Consider the following 17,252-nt stretch of genomic DNA (forward strand, 5'->3'; position numbering starts at 1 on the left):
ATTGATGCTCGTGGGGAGTGAAGGCTGGCCCATGTGGTCCGATCCAACAGAAGAGTTACTGTAGCTCAAATTGCTGAAAAAGTTAATGCTGGAACTGATAGAAAGGTGTCAGAACACACAGTGCATTGCAGTTACATATGTTACATATGGGGCTGCGTAGCCACAGACCAGTCAGGGTGCCCATGCTGACCTTTGTCCACTGCGGAAAGCGCCTACAATGGGCACGTGAGCTTCAGAACTGGACCATGGAGCAATGGAAGAAGGTGGCTTGGTCTGATGAATCAAATATTTTTACATCACGTGGATGGCCGAGTGAATGTGTGTCACTTACCTGGAGAGCACTTGGCACCAGGATGCACTATGGGAAGAAGGCAAGCCAGCAGAGGCAGTATGATGCTTTGGACAATGTTCTGCTGAGAAACCTTGGGTCCTGCCTTTCATGTTGATGTTACTTTGACACGTACCACCTACCTGAGCATTGCAGACCATGTGCACCCTTTCATGGCAGCGTTTTTCCCTGATGGCATTGGCCTCTTTCAGCCGGATAATGCGCCCTGCCACAAAGCAAAAATGGTTCAGGAATGATTTAAGGAACACAACAACAGGTTCAAAGTGTTGACTTGTCCTCCAAAGATCTCAATTCAATCGAGTATCTCTGGGATGTGCTGGATGAACAGGTCTGATCCATGGAGGGCCCACCTCACAACATACAGGACTTAAAAGATCTGCTGCTAACGTCTTGGTTCCAGATACCACAGCACACCTTCAGAGGTCTAGTGGAGTCCATGCCTCGACGGGTCATGGCTGTTTTGGCGGCAAAAGAGGGACCTACCCAATATTAGGCAGGTGGTCATAATGTTATGGCTGATCGGTGTATCATTCTGATTGATGCATTATGGGATGTTTCAGATCTCTCTCCCAGAATTCTTCAATGCTGCCAGAGGAGGAGGATGAGAAGTCAGAGCAGAGTGAGTCAGATGTTCAGGCTCGCCGAAAACAACAACCAGAGGTACACTGACATTAACACAGTGTCTTATTGTTTTTTTGTTTATGTGTTTGTGTTCCGTTATCTCCCCACGGAAAGGGCAACCCAGTGTACAAAGGATATTACTCAGTATTCCAGATTAATTTGTTTATTTTTCAAAGAATAACCAGCAGGTAATAAACCTGAAATAATAAGAAATACAACATTTCAAACATACTAGCTACAAACAGCATCAGTTTACCTCAATAGCCCAATAATAATAAGAAACAATAAATAGCATTTATCAAATACACAATAATATATGACTAAATAGCATATTTCGTAATTATCAAGTACACGCTTCATATTTCAAACATTATACACCATACTCAAATCCTACCAAACCTATGCAAAAAGTATTCTGCAAGCAGAAAACTACCGCTCCCACAATCCCCACGGCAAACCAGGAAATACCGGTCCGCGATTCATACTACAAACATTTATAAAGCTAAAGAAATAATCACAAATAGACACGTATGGTATAGAAAGGTTATAAAGTTTAAAATGTTGGCTCTATGTCCCACGGCTGCCACCTCGTCAACTTATAACTTTAGAGCATAACGTTATATTTATGAGTTAGCTAAACTGCTTAGATCTACCAGATCATAGTATTAATAATAGTATCTGTAACGTTCAATGGACGTTAACACAGTACAACAATATAACACAGCGACAGTAAGCAACATAAAGCGTACTTCATAAACAGACAAGAAAACAGAGAGCTTAACAAGTGGCTGCACACCGGGTTGAAAGTCATAACAACTGAATGAAACGCGCTTCCTTTTAACATAGTAAACACTGGTCACATGTTTCACAACTCACTCTTCTCTTAAAGAGGCACTACACTGTTAGGCTACCGTTTCTCCACAAGTGATACTTGCAACATTTGTAGCTCTTGTTTAAAGTAAACATGTAAATAAACGAAAATAACAAATAAAAAGTCAGAAATGAACAGAAAACACAACAGTTTGTCAGTCATGACTCTGCACAGAGTAATAGCGGGTTGTGCTGACATGACATTTATTTCCTAGTAACTGGGGTTCCAAGACATGAATACCCTAGTAGCTAGGGTTCCAAGACATGAATACCCTAGTAGCTGGGGTTCCAGGACATGAATACCCTAGTAGCTTGGGATCCAGGACATGAATACCCTAGTAGCTAGGGTTTCAAGACATGAATACCCAAATAGCTGGGGTTCCAGAGCATGAATACCCTAGTAGCTGGGGTTCCAGAGCATGAATACCCTAGTAGCTGGGGTTCCAAGACATAAATACCCTAGTAGCTGGGGTTCCAAGACATGAATACCCTAGTAGCTGGGGTTCCAGAGCATGAATACCCTAGTAGCTGGGGTTCCAAGACATAAATACCCTAGTAGCTGGGGTTCCAAGACATAAATACCCTAGTAGCTGGGGTTCCAAGACATGAATACCCTAGTAGCTGGGGATCCAGGACATGAATACCCTAGTAGCTTGGGATCCAGGACATGAACACCCTAGTAGCTGGGGTTCCAATACATGAATACCCTAAAAACCAGGGTTCCAAGTTTATCTAAAGTTTATATTACTTTTGCTGGTTTACCGAAATTACCAAGTTACACTGACCCTTGGGATACAAAGCAGCTTGGCGCAAGAAGCAAATGTTCCATATACAAACGCACACATGTTAATGGATTTATTATTTTTATGCTTTTGCCTATCCATATCATTTTGAATATACTGGCTCTAAACAGCAAGAAACATTCTTCACCCAAGTTTTGTCACAATGTGCTACATTACAGTCAAATTGAGTCTCATTACTGTCATCTCTTATTTTTGTCTTATTCAGCCTTTTAAATGGTGTTCAGTGACAATGGCACTATGGCAGTGACAGACCCGACACTGTAGCCATAATAGATCCAACATTGGCAGTGACAGACTAGACACTGTAGCTGTGACAGACCAGACACTGTAGCAGTGACAGACCCGAGACACTGTGGCACTAACAGACCCGAAACACTGTGGCACTGACAGACCCGAGACACGGTGGCACTGACAGACCCGAGACACGGTGGCACTTACAGACCAAAGACACTGTGGCACGGACAGACCAAAGACACTGTGGCACTGACAGACCCGAGACACGGTGGCACTGACAGACCAGAGACACTTTGGCACTGACAGACCCGAGACACGGTGGCACTGACAGACCCAAGACACTGTGGCACTGACAGACCCGAGACAAGGTGGCACTGACAGACCCGAGACACTGTGGCACTGACAGACCAAAGACACTGTGGCACTGACAGACCAAAGACACTGTGGCACTGACAGACCTGAGATACTGTGGCAGTGACAGACCCGACACTGTGACAGTTAGCACCATGAAAGTGAGTCATTTACAACTGACTCTCTAGTGCCCTCTGTTGAGTACCTGACATACAGTGTAATGAAAATGTACTAAGCTGATGTATTGATTAATTGGACCATTGTATAAGGGAGTGAAAAATCACTAGCTAAGCACGCTGTTGATAGTTAAGTACTCAGTCCATGTATTTAGACAGTAGGAAAATGCATGATGATCTAATCGAGATCTAAATTAATCAAAGGAACAAGCATAGGCTGATTTATGCCAGATCTCAAGATCAAGGAAACATCTCAAGAAATACCAAATTATGTCTGTTTCAATCAGTCAGGATGTCTAGGGCCTGGGAGCGGAAGAGCATTTGACAGCTCTGCGGAAAGTTATAGATACAGATAATTTTCTGAAACAAGTTTTTTTTCTTAATTTCAGTATGTTATAACGTAATTGCGATTTTTTTTTGCTATGCACAATAATGTAATTTCACAACATTGTTATTTAATAGAAAAACGCATTTCAGTCGCTTATCTGTTACATCGTCTCTGATCAACAAAAGAAAAAAACTCTCAAAAAAGACTAATTTTCTATGTCAAATTTTGTCTTTCCAACCATATTTCCTAATTACATAATACACATCAAAATGTTTGGTTATAAATATGTTGTCCCATTACATTTTAAACATTGAAACACATTTTGCCACGTAAGGAAAGGTGTTTCAAATAACTGGGCTATAATATTTGCAGCAGAGCGAGAGGTGAGCCGTCACGATGCGCAGAGAAATGTTATTGTCATTGCTTTGCGGTTGCATTTTGTGAACAGCAATCCTTAACAACATTGATTTGGTGGTAGTTCCAAAGCCAAACCCAACTGCACCACCCTGGGTGCATTTTGTTTAAAGCCAAATTGAAAGAGGTGAGCCCAATGATTTGGAGGAGGAAAATTGCCAGATTTGGTCAGAAAGGTGGCACTCAAAAGCACAAACACCACAAATCTGAAGAATCACCTCCGGATCCACCATGTGTATTTTTACATCATTATTAGGCTACACTACAATAATGGCATAACATTTACAATATAGACAATTCAATTGTTAATTGCAATTATTTGTGCAACAAGTAATCGTCAACTAAAATGACAACCCTAGTATATGTTTGTCTGTATGTGCTATGGTGTGTCCAAGGTTTGTGTTGAATTTTACTGTCTTCATTCCAGAATGGTGTAACTCCAGAGAGTGAAAATTTGACTCTATCCTCATCTGGAGCCATAGACCAGTCGTCCTGTACTGGGACTCCTTTCTCCTCTACCATCACCTCTCCTGAAGGTAGGCCTCACTCCTTTCTCCTCTACCATCACCTCCCTGAAGGTACCCTCACTCCTTTTTCCTCTACCATCACCTCTCCTGAAGGTAGGCCTCACTCCTTTCTCCTCTACCATCACCTCTCCTGAAGGTAGGCCTCACTCCTTTCTCCTCTACCATCACCTCCCTGAAGGTAGGCCTCACTCCTTTCTCCTCTACCATCACCTCCCTGAAGGTAGGCCTCACTCCTTTCTCCTCTACCATCACCTCCCTGAAGGTAGGCCTCACTCCTTTCTCCTCTACCATCACCTCCCTGAAGGTAGGCCTCACTCCTTTCTCCTCTACCATCACCTCCCTGAAGGTAGGCCTCACTCCTTTCTCCTCTACCATCTCTCTCGTTTCTTTCTTTTTCAGATCTCTCTCTATCAGACCCAGTGAAAAGTCATGTTGTGTCCGCTGTCTCCGTTAATCTTGTATCTCTCTGTCAGATCCAGTGAATAGTCATGTTGTGTCCACTGTGTCAGTTAATCTTGTATCTGTCTGTCAGATCCAGTGAGCAGTAGTCTGGCCCAGTCTGTCATGTCCATGGCTTCGTCCCACAGCCAACACTCCCAGATCAGCACTGACACCATGTCGTCCATGTCTGGTTCCTACCTGGCTGGGCTGGAAGGGGTGGCAGGGGCCGAAGAGGGGGGTGAGGCAGAGGGGGATGAAATCCAGGACGCACCCATGGAAAGCCGTGGACCCTCCCAGCAGGATGGGGAGGTGAGGAAGAGGAAGGAGAACACCTAGAGAAGTGGCTTGTTGAGTCTCTGATAAAGAGAATAAACCCCCCCTTCCCTTTTATTATCTCTCCTTCCCTCTTTCCCAATGTCAATTAAATAAAAAATGGCATTTATTGGTGTGGGATTTTTTTTTATATATTCAAATAGTAGTTTACCATAATGTGTGATTTAGTAATGCACGTTCTATCTTTCTCTCTCTTTCTTAGGAACCTATAGAGCCAAAAGAACCAAACTTCTCATTTGCAGTGTCAGAAGAGCGGGATTCAGAGGTGGATAAACAGTATGCTACCTAAACAATAGGAATATAATTATTTGTGTTTTACTTAAACAGGTGAAATGCAACTGAGCCCTTCAGGATTCTCTTTTGTAGTTGTATTCTGTTTTACAGAAATAATAAAATTGAAAAAACATACAAATATAAAATAACATCCATAAGAAAGTATAAAATAAAGTGTAAAATATAAAATGTAAAGTACACATACACATTGAGACAAGTTGAGTGGGGTGTGTAACAGCCAACTTAGAAACAGAATATGTACATACACAGCATTATTAAAACAACTTATACAACACAATATTAATCTGTCTCTCCCTCTCATAGGGAAATGATGTCACAGAGGAAGACTGCCCCTCTCCTTCAGATGAGAAGGGTAACTATTACGTCTTTCTTTGACCTTTCATCTCTGACACCCCCCCACAATCTCTGTCTATGCAAATTAGGACAGCATAAAAATAAATCCTTTACCTACTCATCATTTTTGAGCACATTGCCCTTCAGTCCTTTCAAACATGTCTTTCTAGTGACTGACTACCCTGTTAAAACAACTGCTATCACTTCAGCAGGGTGTTTAAAGGGGTTAAATGATAATGTTGGTTAAATGCTGAACATTAGCCAAACCATTCCTGATTATCCATTGCCTAATCATCCATTACCTAATTACCCATTACCTAATCATCCATTACCTACACGTTTGTGTTCTGTTTGTGTGTATTTGTGTGTGTGTGTGTGTGTGTATGCCATTGGTTTGCCCATGATCATGTTTTTCTGCCTGATGTGCTCTGCATGTGCTGCTTAGTTTCCACGCACTGATATGTAATTGTGTTTACTGCATATTACAGTGTGTATTGTATATTTCAGTGTTTACTGTATATTTCTCTGGGTACTGTATATTTTTGTGTATACTGTATATTTCTGTGTGTACGGTTTTCTGTGTGTGCTGTACATTTCTCTGTGTACTGTATAAATCTGTGTACTGTATATTTGTATGTGAACTAAATATTTCTGTTTACTGTATATATCTGGGTTTTCTATATATTTCTTTGTTTACTGTAATTCTGTTTACTGTATATTTCTGTGATTAATGTATTTCTGTGTTTACTGAATATTTTTCTGTGTGTTTCTGTTTCTCTGCATGTCTCTCCAGTCAGATACATTTGGAATCTAACCCTGCCTCTCTAAGTCCACAGAGTGTGTGTGTGTGTGTGTGTGTGTGACTACTCTGCATTTGAGTAAGAGTGTGTGTTTTTGGCTAGACTTTAAAATGTTTGTAAATGGGTGTTTTTTATAAATGTGTGTTTAGTTGAGGTTTTCACCCCCATTAAACCTTTCCACTTTTCATTCTGTTACACAATTAAATTAAATGGGATTTAACAGGATGTTTTGCCACTGATCAACATGACGTTTAAAAATTTTAATCTGAAAGAAATTGCATAAGTATTCACCCCCTTTGCTATGACACACCTGAAATGTCATACAACCAACTCTCTTTATAAGTCATCTAGTTATTGAATGGAGTCCATCTGTGTGCAGTTAAGGTGTTTCACATGATTTCAGGTCAAATTCATCTGCCTCTGGGAGGTCTCACAGTTGGTTAGAAAAGTCCTAATAAAAACGATGTCATGATGACAATGGAACATTCAAAGCATATCCGGAGCTAGGTTCTTAAAAAGCATCAGTCAGGGTACGATATAAGAATATTACCAAGATATTGACCCCAGAGCACAATATCATGACATTGAGAGAATATGGCACAGCTGTGAATCTGTCTAAAACAGGTCGTCCTCAAAAACAGAATGATCTGGGAGAGGAGGGTACTAGTCCGGGAGTCTTCCTACCTAACCCAGACCTCCAAGAGGTCCCACCAGAGTCGCAGTCTTCCTACCTAACCCTAACCTCTAAGAGGTCCCACCAGAGTCGCTGTCTTCCTACCTAACCCAGACCTCCAAGAGGTACCACCAGAGTCGCAGTCTTCCTACCTAACCCTAACCTCTAAGAGGTCCCACCAGAGTCGCAGTCTTCCTACCTAACCCTAACCTCTAAGAGGTCCCACCAGAGTCGCTGTCTTCCTACCTAACCCAGACCTCCGAGAGGTCCCACCAGACCTCTTCCTCACTGAGCTTCCTCAATGAGCTAGAAAACCCTGTGCGTACTGCAACAACAGCCTTTATAGAGTGGCAAAAATAATCAAACCTTGACTACTGTGGGGTACCAGTACAATAGTGGAAGAAGATTCCATGGTCTGATGAGACCAAAACAAAACTTTTAGGCTTTAATACTATGGGCTATGTTTGGCTATGTTCGACCGTGAAGCATGGTGGTGGCAGCATCATGCTATGGGGATGCATCTCTGCGTCAGAGCCTGGAAAGCTTGTGAAGATAGAGGACAAAATATATTTGTATTTGCAATTAATTAAGAAGTTATATATTTTATTTTTCACACACTCTACTTTTGTATTGCTCTGTTGCAAAATCTGTTAATTAAATCAATTTTGATTCCATGTTGTAACACATTAAAATGTGGTCAAGTCCAAGGGGGTGAATATGTTTGAGAGCCACTGTATGTCTGCATGTTTGTGTGTCTTTTGTTTGTTTGTGAAATTTTTTGAAGGACTGTGCATGTTCTACATAGTATTTAACTTAACATATTTCTTGAGTCCAGTTACAGTGGACGTGTGTGTTTCTCTGTATTAATGTGGAGTGGTGCCATTGGGCCGATTGCAACAAAGATTGGCCAGTAGACTAACGGCAGCTAGTCCCTCTGTAAACCTTCAATATACACTAAACCATCCTGCACAGCTGATGATCATTTCAAACTATTGGCCACCCGTTAACTGCTCTCCAAAGTGTATGTCCAGGTTGTGTTTCTCAAAATAATTGACCCCTGTGGTGCGTATTACCATCTGAAAATGTTTCATTATACTGTACAGGTGAAATAAGAAATGAAAATATTTCAAATCAAACAATATGGTATTATAATAATTTATTTACTATTTAAGTTAAGCTATTAACATTGACTGATGAGCTGTTTATGGTAATGCAGATCAAGTGAAAATTACCCAAACATTTAAAATTCTGTGTGGATAGTGGATATTTATTTTAATATTTTTTTGGTTTACAGAACTTAGCAAGAGTCAACTTAAAAAGATGACACTCAATGTTGAGTCATTTTTTCATGAATTGTCACTTCCATTACAATATGGTAAATATATAAAGTTGATCTTCAATAACTTTATTTGCACTGAAGAAGTGTAGGTTTGATGTAGGTATAATTTATCTTCATAATTGTCTTCAGTAAAAGTTTAACAAAATCATTGCAATTGACACAAACTACATTCCACTGAAAGCATTTTATTTAATTTGCATTAATCTATATTGGTCCATTGGCCATTTTTAATATTTTGATTCAGATGTTCTTTCTGAGATTATATTATTTGGTTGGAGCAGGACTGAAATAGACCAAGACCATTTAACAAGTTGAAGACACTGTCGAATATCTAGCCAGTATGCCTCAGTAATGCTTGACAATCATTTTGTTCTAGTGTTTTTTTGTTGCCAGGCTATTTTATTTCCTGTTAGTAGCATGTTCTAAAACCAGGGCTATTTTAGCTACTGTTAGTAGCATGTTGTAAACCAAGGCCATCTTAGCTCCTGTAAGTAGCAAGTTATAAACCAAGGCTATTGTAGCTCCTGTTAGTAGCATGTTATATAACCAAGGCTATTTTAGCTACTGTTAGTAGCATGTTGTAAACCAAGGCCATCTTAGCTCCTGTTAGTAGCATGTTATAAACCAAGGCTATTTTAGTTCCTGTTCATAGCGAGTTATAAACCAAGACTATTTTTGTTCCAGTTAGTAGCAAGTTACAAACCAAGGTTATGTTAGCTCCTGTTAGTAGCAAGTTACAACCAAGGCTATTTTAGCTACTGTTATTAGCATGTTACAAAGTCTTGTGTCTTTGTTGCATTTTCCTCGATGGGCTTTCAAAAACCACATACATCTGTACTCTATATGTACATGTTGGTGTGTGGTGATTGTATGTTTGCATGCACATGTATGTGCATCCACCCCTGCTGCTCCATGTGCCAGCTACCATGTGGAACTTCCAGGGCTGCTGACCTACATGCTAATCATCACCACCACATGATCCCATTATAGTACACCCACACACACACACACACACACGAGACAAACCAGGATGATTTTATAGTAACACAGCCATCTAAACCCTAACACCTCCTCTGACCCTTCACCTCACCTGACACCACACCTCAGACATTACAACTCCCCTGACCCCCCAACCTTATACCTCTGACTATCTACCTCTGACTCTACACCTTCCTTGACCCTACATCTTGTACCTTACACATCCCCTGACACTACACCTCCTCTGACCCTACTCCCCTGACCCTACACCTCCCCTTATCCACCTGGCCTGCCCCCCCTGCCCGCTGTGCCTGGCTGCTGTTGTTTGACCTTTGCCCTCGCTTGCAGGTGGGCGGAGCAGGTGTCCAGAGTTGGCCAATAACAATCAGGGCGTCGCCCTCTGCGACACGCCTTGTTTGGGGGGGCTGGACAATGAGCAGGTCCCCGACAGCCGATTCGCCGGTGAGTGGCAACCTACCGAACATGGACCAATTAGAGCTGAGACTGGGCAATGGTTGGGGGAAAAGGGATGTCCCTGAGATGAAATAAGGTGTGAGTGAGAGATCAGGGTGGATAATATGAAACACTGAAACAGAAGTCAGTTTAGAGAGAGGATAGGGAGAGGGGAGTAGTAGAGGAGATGTAGAGGAGAGATGGGGAGGGGAGATGGAGATGGGGAGGGGAGTAGGAGAGGAGATGGGGAGGGGAGTAGGAGAGGAGATGGGGAGAGGAGAGATGGAGAGGAGATGGAGAGGGGAGTAGTAGAGGAGATGGAGAGAGGAGATGGAGAGAGGAGATGGAGAAGAGGTGGAGAGGGGAGTGGTAGAAAAGATGGAGAGGGGAGATGGGGAGAGGAGATGGAGAGGGGAGTAGGAGAGGAGTGGAGAGGAGATGGAGAGGGGAGTAGTAGAGGAGATAGAGATGGGGAGAGGAGATGGAGGGGGGAGTAGGAGAGAAGATGGGGAGAGGAGTAGTAGAGGAGATGGAGATGGGGAGAGGAGATGGAGGGGGGAGTAGGAGAGAAGATGGGGAGAGGAGTAGTAGAGGAGATGGAGAGGAGGGGAGATGGGGAGAGCAGATGAAGAGGGGAGTAGGAGAGGAGGGGAGATGGGGAAATGAGATGGAGATGGAGAAGGGAGTAGTAGAGGAGATGGAGAGGGGAGTAGTAGAGGAGGTGGAGAGGGGAGTAGTAGAGGAGGTGGGGAGGGGATTAGTAGAGGAGGGGGTGTTGCTACTATTTATGACAGTAAATATAAATTTACTCATCACTGATTTTCATTCTTTTGAAGTTTTACTCATGAAAGTTAACCAGGCCGATAAATCATTTTACATAGCTACTATTTACAGGCCCCCCAGGCCATACACAATGTTCCTCAATGAGTTTCCAGAATTCTTGTCTAACCTTGTAGTCATGGCAGATAGTATTCAAATTTTTGGCGATTTCAATATTCATATGGAAAAGTCCAGTGATCCTCTTCAAAAAGCCTTTGAAGCCATAATTGACTCATTGGGTTTTATCCAACATGTCTCAGGTCCAACACATTGCCACAATCACACCTTAGATTTAGTCCTGTCACGAGAAATAGATATTGTAAATCTAATAATTTCCCCCCAAAATCCTGGATTATCGGATCACTGTCTTATTACATTTACCGTTAGAACAAGAAATCCACTTGCTCCACAAACAATGAGTTTCAAAAGCTGTACTATAAATTCTCGGACTACAAATATATTCCTTGATATTCTTACAAGCTCGCTCATCAACGACAGAGTAAATAAATCTGTAAACGATCAAATCGAGGATCTAAACTCAACACTGCGAAATACGTTCAAAAATGTCTCTTCCATACAGTTGCAAAGTTAACAAAAAAGCAAAGCTCAACAAGTGAAGTGGGTCTTCACTTTAGTTTTAATGAATACATGAACTTCTTTGATGAAAAGGTCATCACCATTAGAAAACAAATAACTGACTTAAATAGTTATGGTCCTCAAAATCTCAGTTGTCCTGAGAATGTCCTGAACCTCCCTGACCAGGTGTCAATGGGGACACTTGAATTTTTTTATTCCGTATCGGTCGACACATTTACTAAATTTGTAATGAGTTCTAAAGCCACAAACCGTCAGCTAGACCCGATTCCAACAAAATTACTTTAGGAGCTATTTCCTGTGCTAGGTCAGCCAATGCTGAATATAATAAATTGCTCCCTATCCTCCAGATGTGTACCAAACTCACAAACATTTTGAAATTAAGCCTCTTCTAAAAAAATCTAATCTGTCTCCCGACATATGAAACAATTATAGGCCAATATCGGGAAGTTTGGGGTCCCCTGCTGGAGCTGCTGCCTCCGCGACCCGATATCGGATAAGCAGATGAAGATGAGATGAGAGGCCAATATCGAACATCCCGTTCCTCTCAAAAATCTTAGAAAAATGTGTTTCCCAACAACTTCCTGAAGACAAATAACATCACATTGTAAATTTTCACTGTTATGCTGATGACACACAGTTATATATTTCAATGAAGCATGGAGAAGCCCCAAAATTAGCTACTTTGGAAGCATGCGTTTCAGATATTAGGAAGTGGATGACAGAGAACTTCTTGCTCTTAAACTCATGAAAAACAAAAGAAATGCTCATTTTAGGACCCAAGAAACAAAGAGCGTTGTTAGCAGATCTCACTGTGAACCTCAACGACTGCATGGTCGTATCCCAAAAAAATGTAAGAAACCTTAGCGTTACCCTTGACCCTGACCCCTCCTTTGATGAACATATAAAATATGTCTAAAGAGTTGCTTATTTTCATCTTCGAAACATTGCAAAATCAGAAACTTTCTATCAAAAACTGATGCAGAAAAACGAATCCATGCTTTTGTTACTTCTAGACTAGATTACTACAATGCTCTTCTTTCCGGTCACCCTGACAAATCAATAAATAAACTTCAATTAGTGCTGCACACGGCTGCTAGAATCCTAACTAGAACAAAACATTTTTTTAACACATTACTCATGTACTAGCGTCCTTACACTGGTTGCCTGTTAGAGTTAGGGCTGATTTTAAGGTTTTACTGTTAACCTATAAATCAATACATGGACTTGCTCCTACATACCTTGCTGAAATGATCCAGCCATACATACCTACACGTAACCTACGATCGTAAGATGCAGGCTTTTTAATTGTACCTAGAATTTCTAAACAAACAGCCGGAGGCAGGGCCTTTTCTCATAGAACTCCACTACTGTGGAATGATCTGCCAATTAAGGTTAGAAATGCAAACTCAGTGCAAACTTTCAGGTGTCTACTAAAAACTAATCTCTACAGCACGGTTTATAATTAGGTGTAACCTGGCCCGGGGGTGTGAAGTTGACCAGAAAGCTTGATACTGTCCACCCTTGCTGTATTGCCAGGTGGGCTCTCGTCGCCACTGGGATGCCCTCCCTCCAATGCCTTTCGGGGGAAGAGTCACTGGCTTGTTGTTGTCTCTCTGTTGCGCACTTGTGCAATTGGGGTGTACTCTGCTGGCAATACTCGGCCCACATTCAGGGTGGTTGCGGTTGGTGGGTGTCTCTTTGGTTGATGCCTGGCAATGTGGGTGGATTGATTTCCTGCCTGTTGGGCCCTGTCCGGGGCCTCCCCCGGGTAGGGCCAAAGTGTCGCCAGACCCCTCGTCTCAGTCCCAAGGTGATAAACTATTGTGCTGGGGGATTGGGTCAGTTCTCCTTCCCCACTAAGTTCTCCTTCTCCACTATAAATCGTTGTTGATATGAGGAATGCATTTTCTGAATTTTCTCAGTCTTCTCCCTTTTTAAACTAGGAGGACATGAGGTCCTGGTCCACACCTGCGGAATACCTGGATTGAGGGGCCCATTGCTGTCCCTGTCCTTGTCCATCTGGTTATATTTCTGACCTAGTCTAAATTTTAATAGACTCTGGATTTAGCCCACATGCATTTATTAATTTCCATCCGGCACAGTCAGAAGAGGACTGGTCACCCTTCTGAGCATGGGTCCTCTCTAGGTTTCTTCCTAAATTTCTGCCTTCTTGAAATTCAACACTACCATTGTTTGCTCCTTGGGGTTTAAGGCTGGGTGTTTCTGTAAAAGCGCTTTGTGACACCTGCTGTTGTAAAAAGGGCTTTAAATAAATGTGATTGACTGAGGAGATAGTAGTAGGGGAGATTGAGAGGATGGGGGACAGACCAGAGAGTAAAACAGGTTGACACAGGCTCTTTCCAAATGCGCGCCAGTGTTCTGTCTAGAGGGCATGACAACTATCGGATTCAACTTTAATTTGTCAAGAGATTTCATCAAACATACAAAGGCCTGGAAAACAAAGCAGGCATCGGAGCATACTTTTTTCATATACTTTGTTCCCAGAATTCACTGCATTTTTTGAAGAAGAATTTTAATGTTGACATTGGATACAGCTTCACGCCATTTAATTTACCAAAGCAGTTAGCTAGCATAACAATTAAGAAAGTGCCTGAAGAGCAGTTAGCTAGCATATCAATTAAGAAAGTGCCTGAAGAGCAGTTAGCTAGCATAACAATTAAGAATGTGCCTGAAGCTACCTGTCAGTGATGACACTGACTGTTCCTAACTGGGCTGATGATAAGACTTACTGTCTACACAAGGACAAGTATGTTCACAGAACAGACTTTAGGCATTTTGCATTCTCCTGTCTTGATGTATGTTCTTTCAGGTGGTCTTGAAAGAATAGGAGAACAGGAAACACTAGTATGCAGTGTAAATCTGCCAGTGTTTCTAGTCAGACTGTTAACTGCTGTGATTTTAATTATCATGAATATAGAATTTGAATAGTGGAAATTATATTCTCATTAAGATCACTGTAGTTGTACTTTTACAGCTTCTGGAAATTGATTCAGAAACACTGTAGGACAAAAAATTAGTCTGTAATTGGTGTCAGGAGTGCAGTTGGCATCCATTCATCCCAAGACAAGACAGTTTTTCTTTCCCAGAAGTTACAACCTGAGGCTTCCTTCTACTCATCATCCTTCCTTCTATCGCTGTTGTGGTTGTTGTTTGTTCTTCTTGTTTTTCCTGGTAGTGAGAGCAGCACTGTCCTTTTCCCCTGACAGAAATCTCCTGTGTGTTTGCATGTAATTGTGGGTGTTTGACTGTTGTCTTTGTCTGTGGTGGGTGTTATGTGTTGTGATTTGAGTTGTGTGTGTTCTGTCCGGTCCATTACAAAGTTCAAGTTCAGTGTCTGCCAGCTCAAAGCCGCTTTGCTTATCATCTGCGACTCATCCCTCAATCCCACTCAACCCTCCATCCCACCATACTTCCTTTTCCCCTTCCCTCCATCTCTCCCTCTCTTGCTTCTTCCTCTGTGCTAGAATTTAACTCTGATGTGCTGACCATTAGTAGTAGGTTACAGTGAGGAAGGGGGTGAACATCTTTATCTATGGTAATTTAAAAAGCCCATAATATCCTAAAACATGCAGCTTTATCTTTCTATCTCTGACTTGGGTGCTGGTTCTGCAGCCAGCATCTCACAGTTTCCCTCCCTTTTCTCAGAATGGAGTTCCCCACAGGGTTGGGCAGAGAGTTAGATCTGCTTACTTAACGATGCAGCCCATGGCTATTAAGATTAACAACACTTTCTAAAACCATTTTAGGTTGGTTGTGTAATATGTCAAATACAGCTCCAGAAAAAAGAGACCACTGCACCTTTTTCTTTCCTTTCCAAAAAGTTGAAAAGGAAAGTTTTGTGTGAGGAAGAGAAGTGTTCAATTTGCAGTGGTCTCTTAATTTTAACCCTTCTGTTCCTCACTCAAAACATTCCTTTTTGACTTTTTTGGAAAGCTGGAGTGGTCTCTTAATTTCTTCCGGAGCTGTGTATATGCACTTAATATATAACTAGTTAGTTATGAAATTCCAAGTTTGGAAGTGAGTGGTTTTGATGACGTGTTGCACACATAGGCACATATATGATGTATTATAACACTTTTGGGGAACCTTTTTGGCTGAATTAATCTATAAGAACAGTAATTCTTTCTGTCTGCTCTGTCAATAAAAAGGTAATGTATCAAATGCTCACATTTCAAAAGATTGTCTTTGTGTAATAGGAAGGTTATCTTTGAATCTGCATTATTAACTAGCCGAATTCCATACGAAGCCTCAGCTTATCTAATTTCTGTAACTCCTAACTGAATTCCTCTTCTGCCCTCTCACCTCTTTCCACCTATAAATCCTCTGTGCTTGTGGTCTGATTACTTCTCTGTGCCATAAATGTGTTCTACTCCTTTATCCATCTTTCATCTTTTCTGTCTCTTCTTTGATGTCTCTCTCTTTCTCTCTTTCCCTCCCTCTCTCCTCCCTCTCTCTTTTTTGGTGAACAGATGCGGATTCGTGCCCTGTGCACATTGAGGAATAGGTATGGCTAGTTTGTAGGTTAGAGGACTAAAATATACTTACAAATACATGACATGTTTATTGTTGATTGACTGCACTACCTGTTAACAGCTAGCAACATGATGTAGCACAATCCTCTTGGAGAACCAACCACTATGCAGGCTTTCTGTATGTTTTAGCCCTGCATTTAATCAATCATTATTAACTAATCCTGTAGAAAATCTGGATTAGTTGAATCAGGTGTGACTAGTGCTGTGGTGGTACAAAACTCTGTATATAGTAGCTACTGTAGCTCTAGTTTTTGAGCCCCGAATTCCAACTTGCTAAACCTAGGTTAAGTTGCATGAAAATGTGAGATTTGTGCATGTTTTAAAAGTTGGGATCAATCTCCCTAAAGGCTCAGACATACATCAAGTGCATAGATCTACATAGCTATAATTGCAACAAAAGGCCACAAGGCTCACAAGGCCACACCTCTAATCTCTTCTGGCGTCCTTAGAGGTATGGAAACTTACGTATATAAAAAATTTAAGTGGCAAGATTTCTGTTGGATGTTAGTTTTCAAATAAACCTCCACTCACAGACTTGTTGAAGGCGGGCTTAGCGTGGTTTCACTATTTCTTTTAACTGGATAGAACACAGGTTGCAACATATCAGAGAAGAAGCAATGTTCCTACCTAGGTTGCAACATATCAGAGAAAAAGCAAAGATGGATGAAAAATTTTATTCTGTTTTGGAAGAACTGTGCTCTCTGTTCATTCGATCGAGTCAAAAAGCCATTACCACTTCTCTGCTTAAATGTTGTTCTGAACAAAGATGTTTTTGGGTGCCTTCCCACAGGCAGTGTAACAGTTTAATTTATCAAGCTGATGATGTATTGACATTGAAAACAGACAGGTCAATGATACTGGGACTGTTTGGTGGTTCGTTTGTAAAAATTGGCACATCTGGGGGTTTTGCTACACCCTCCTTTTAATTCAGAGTTTAGAATGAGCCTTTTCCCCTCACAAAAGTGC

The 17,252-nt window shown here is 41.5% G+C and overlaps 1 protein-coding gene across 6 annotated transcripts in view; it reads left to right on the plus strand.

Annotated features, from left to right (window-relative positions):
• The window catches only part of rnf157 (ring finger protein 157), a 48,677-nt gene that overhangs the window by 26,650 nt on the left and 4,775 nt on the right, over positions 1–17,252 (plus strand). For 2 of the 6 annotated variants that reach the window (XM_034292749.1, XM_029120455.2), the window contains 6 exons: positions 910–1,009; positions 4,574–4,682; positions 5,206–5,423; positions 5,650–5,712; positions 6,045–6,093; positions 10,213–10,326. In XM_034292749.1, coding sequence (XP_034148640.1) covers positions 910–1,009; positions 4,574–4,682; positions 5,206–5,423; positions 5,650–5,712; positions 6,045–6,093; positions 10,213–10,326 — 653 coding nt within the window. Of the gene's footprint in view, positions 1–909; positions 1,010–4,573; positions 4,683–5,205; positions 5,424–5,649; positions 5,713–6,044; positions 6,094–6,519; positions 6,738–7,515; positions 7,603–10,212; positions 10,327–16,223; positions 16,259–17,252 lie in introns of those variants that run through there. The other 4 variants (XM_029120456.2, XM_029120457.2, XM_029120459.2 and 1 more) reach the window with 4 other exon arrangements.

This window comes from Esox lucius, chromosome 6, assembly GCF_011004845.1.
Source record: "Esox lucius isolate fEsoLuc1 chromosome 6, fEsoLuc1.pri, whole genome shotgun sequence".
Taxonomy (NCBI): domain Eukaryota; kingdom Metazoa; phylum Chordata; class Actinopteri; order Esociformes; family Esocidae; genus Esox; species Esox lucius.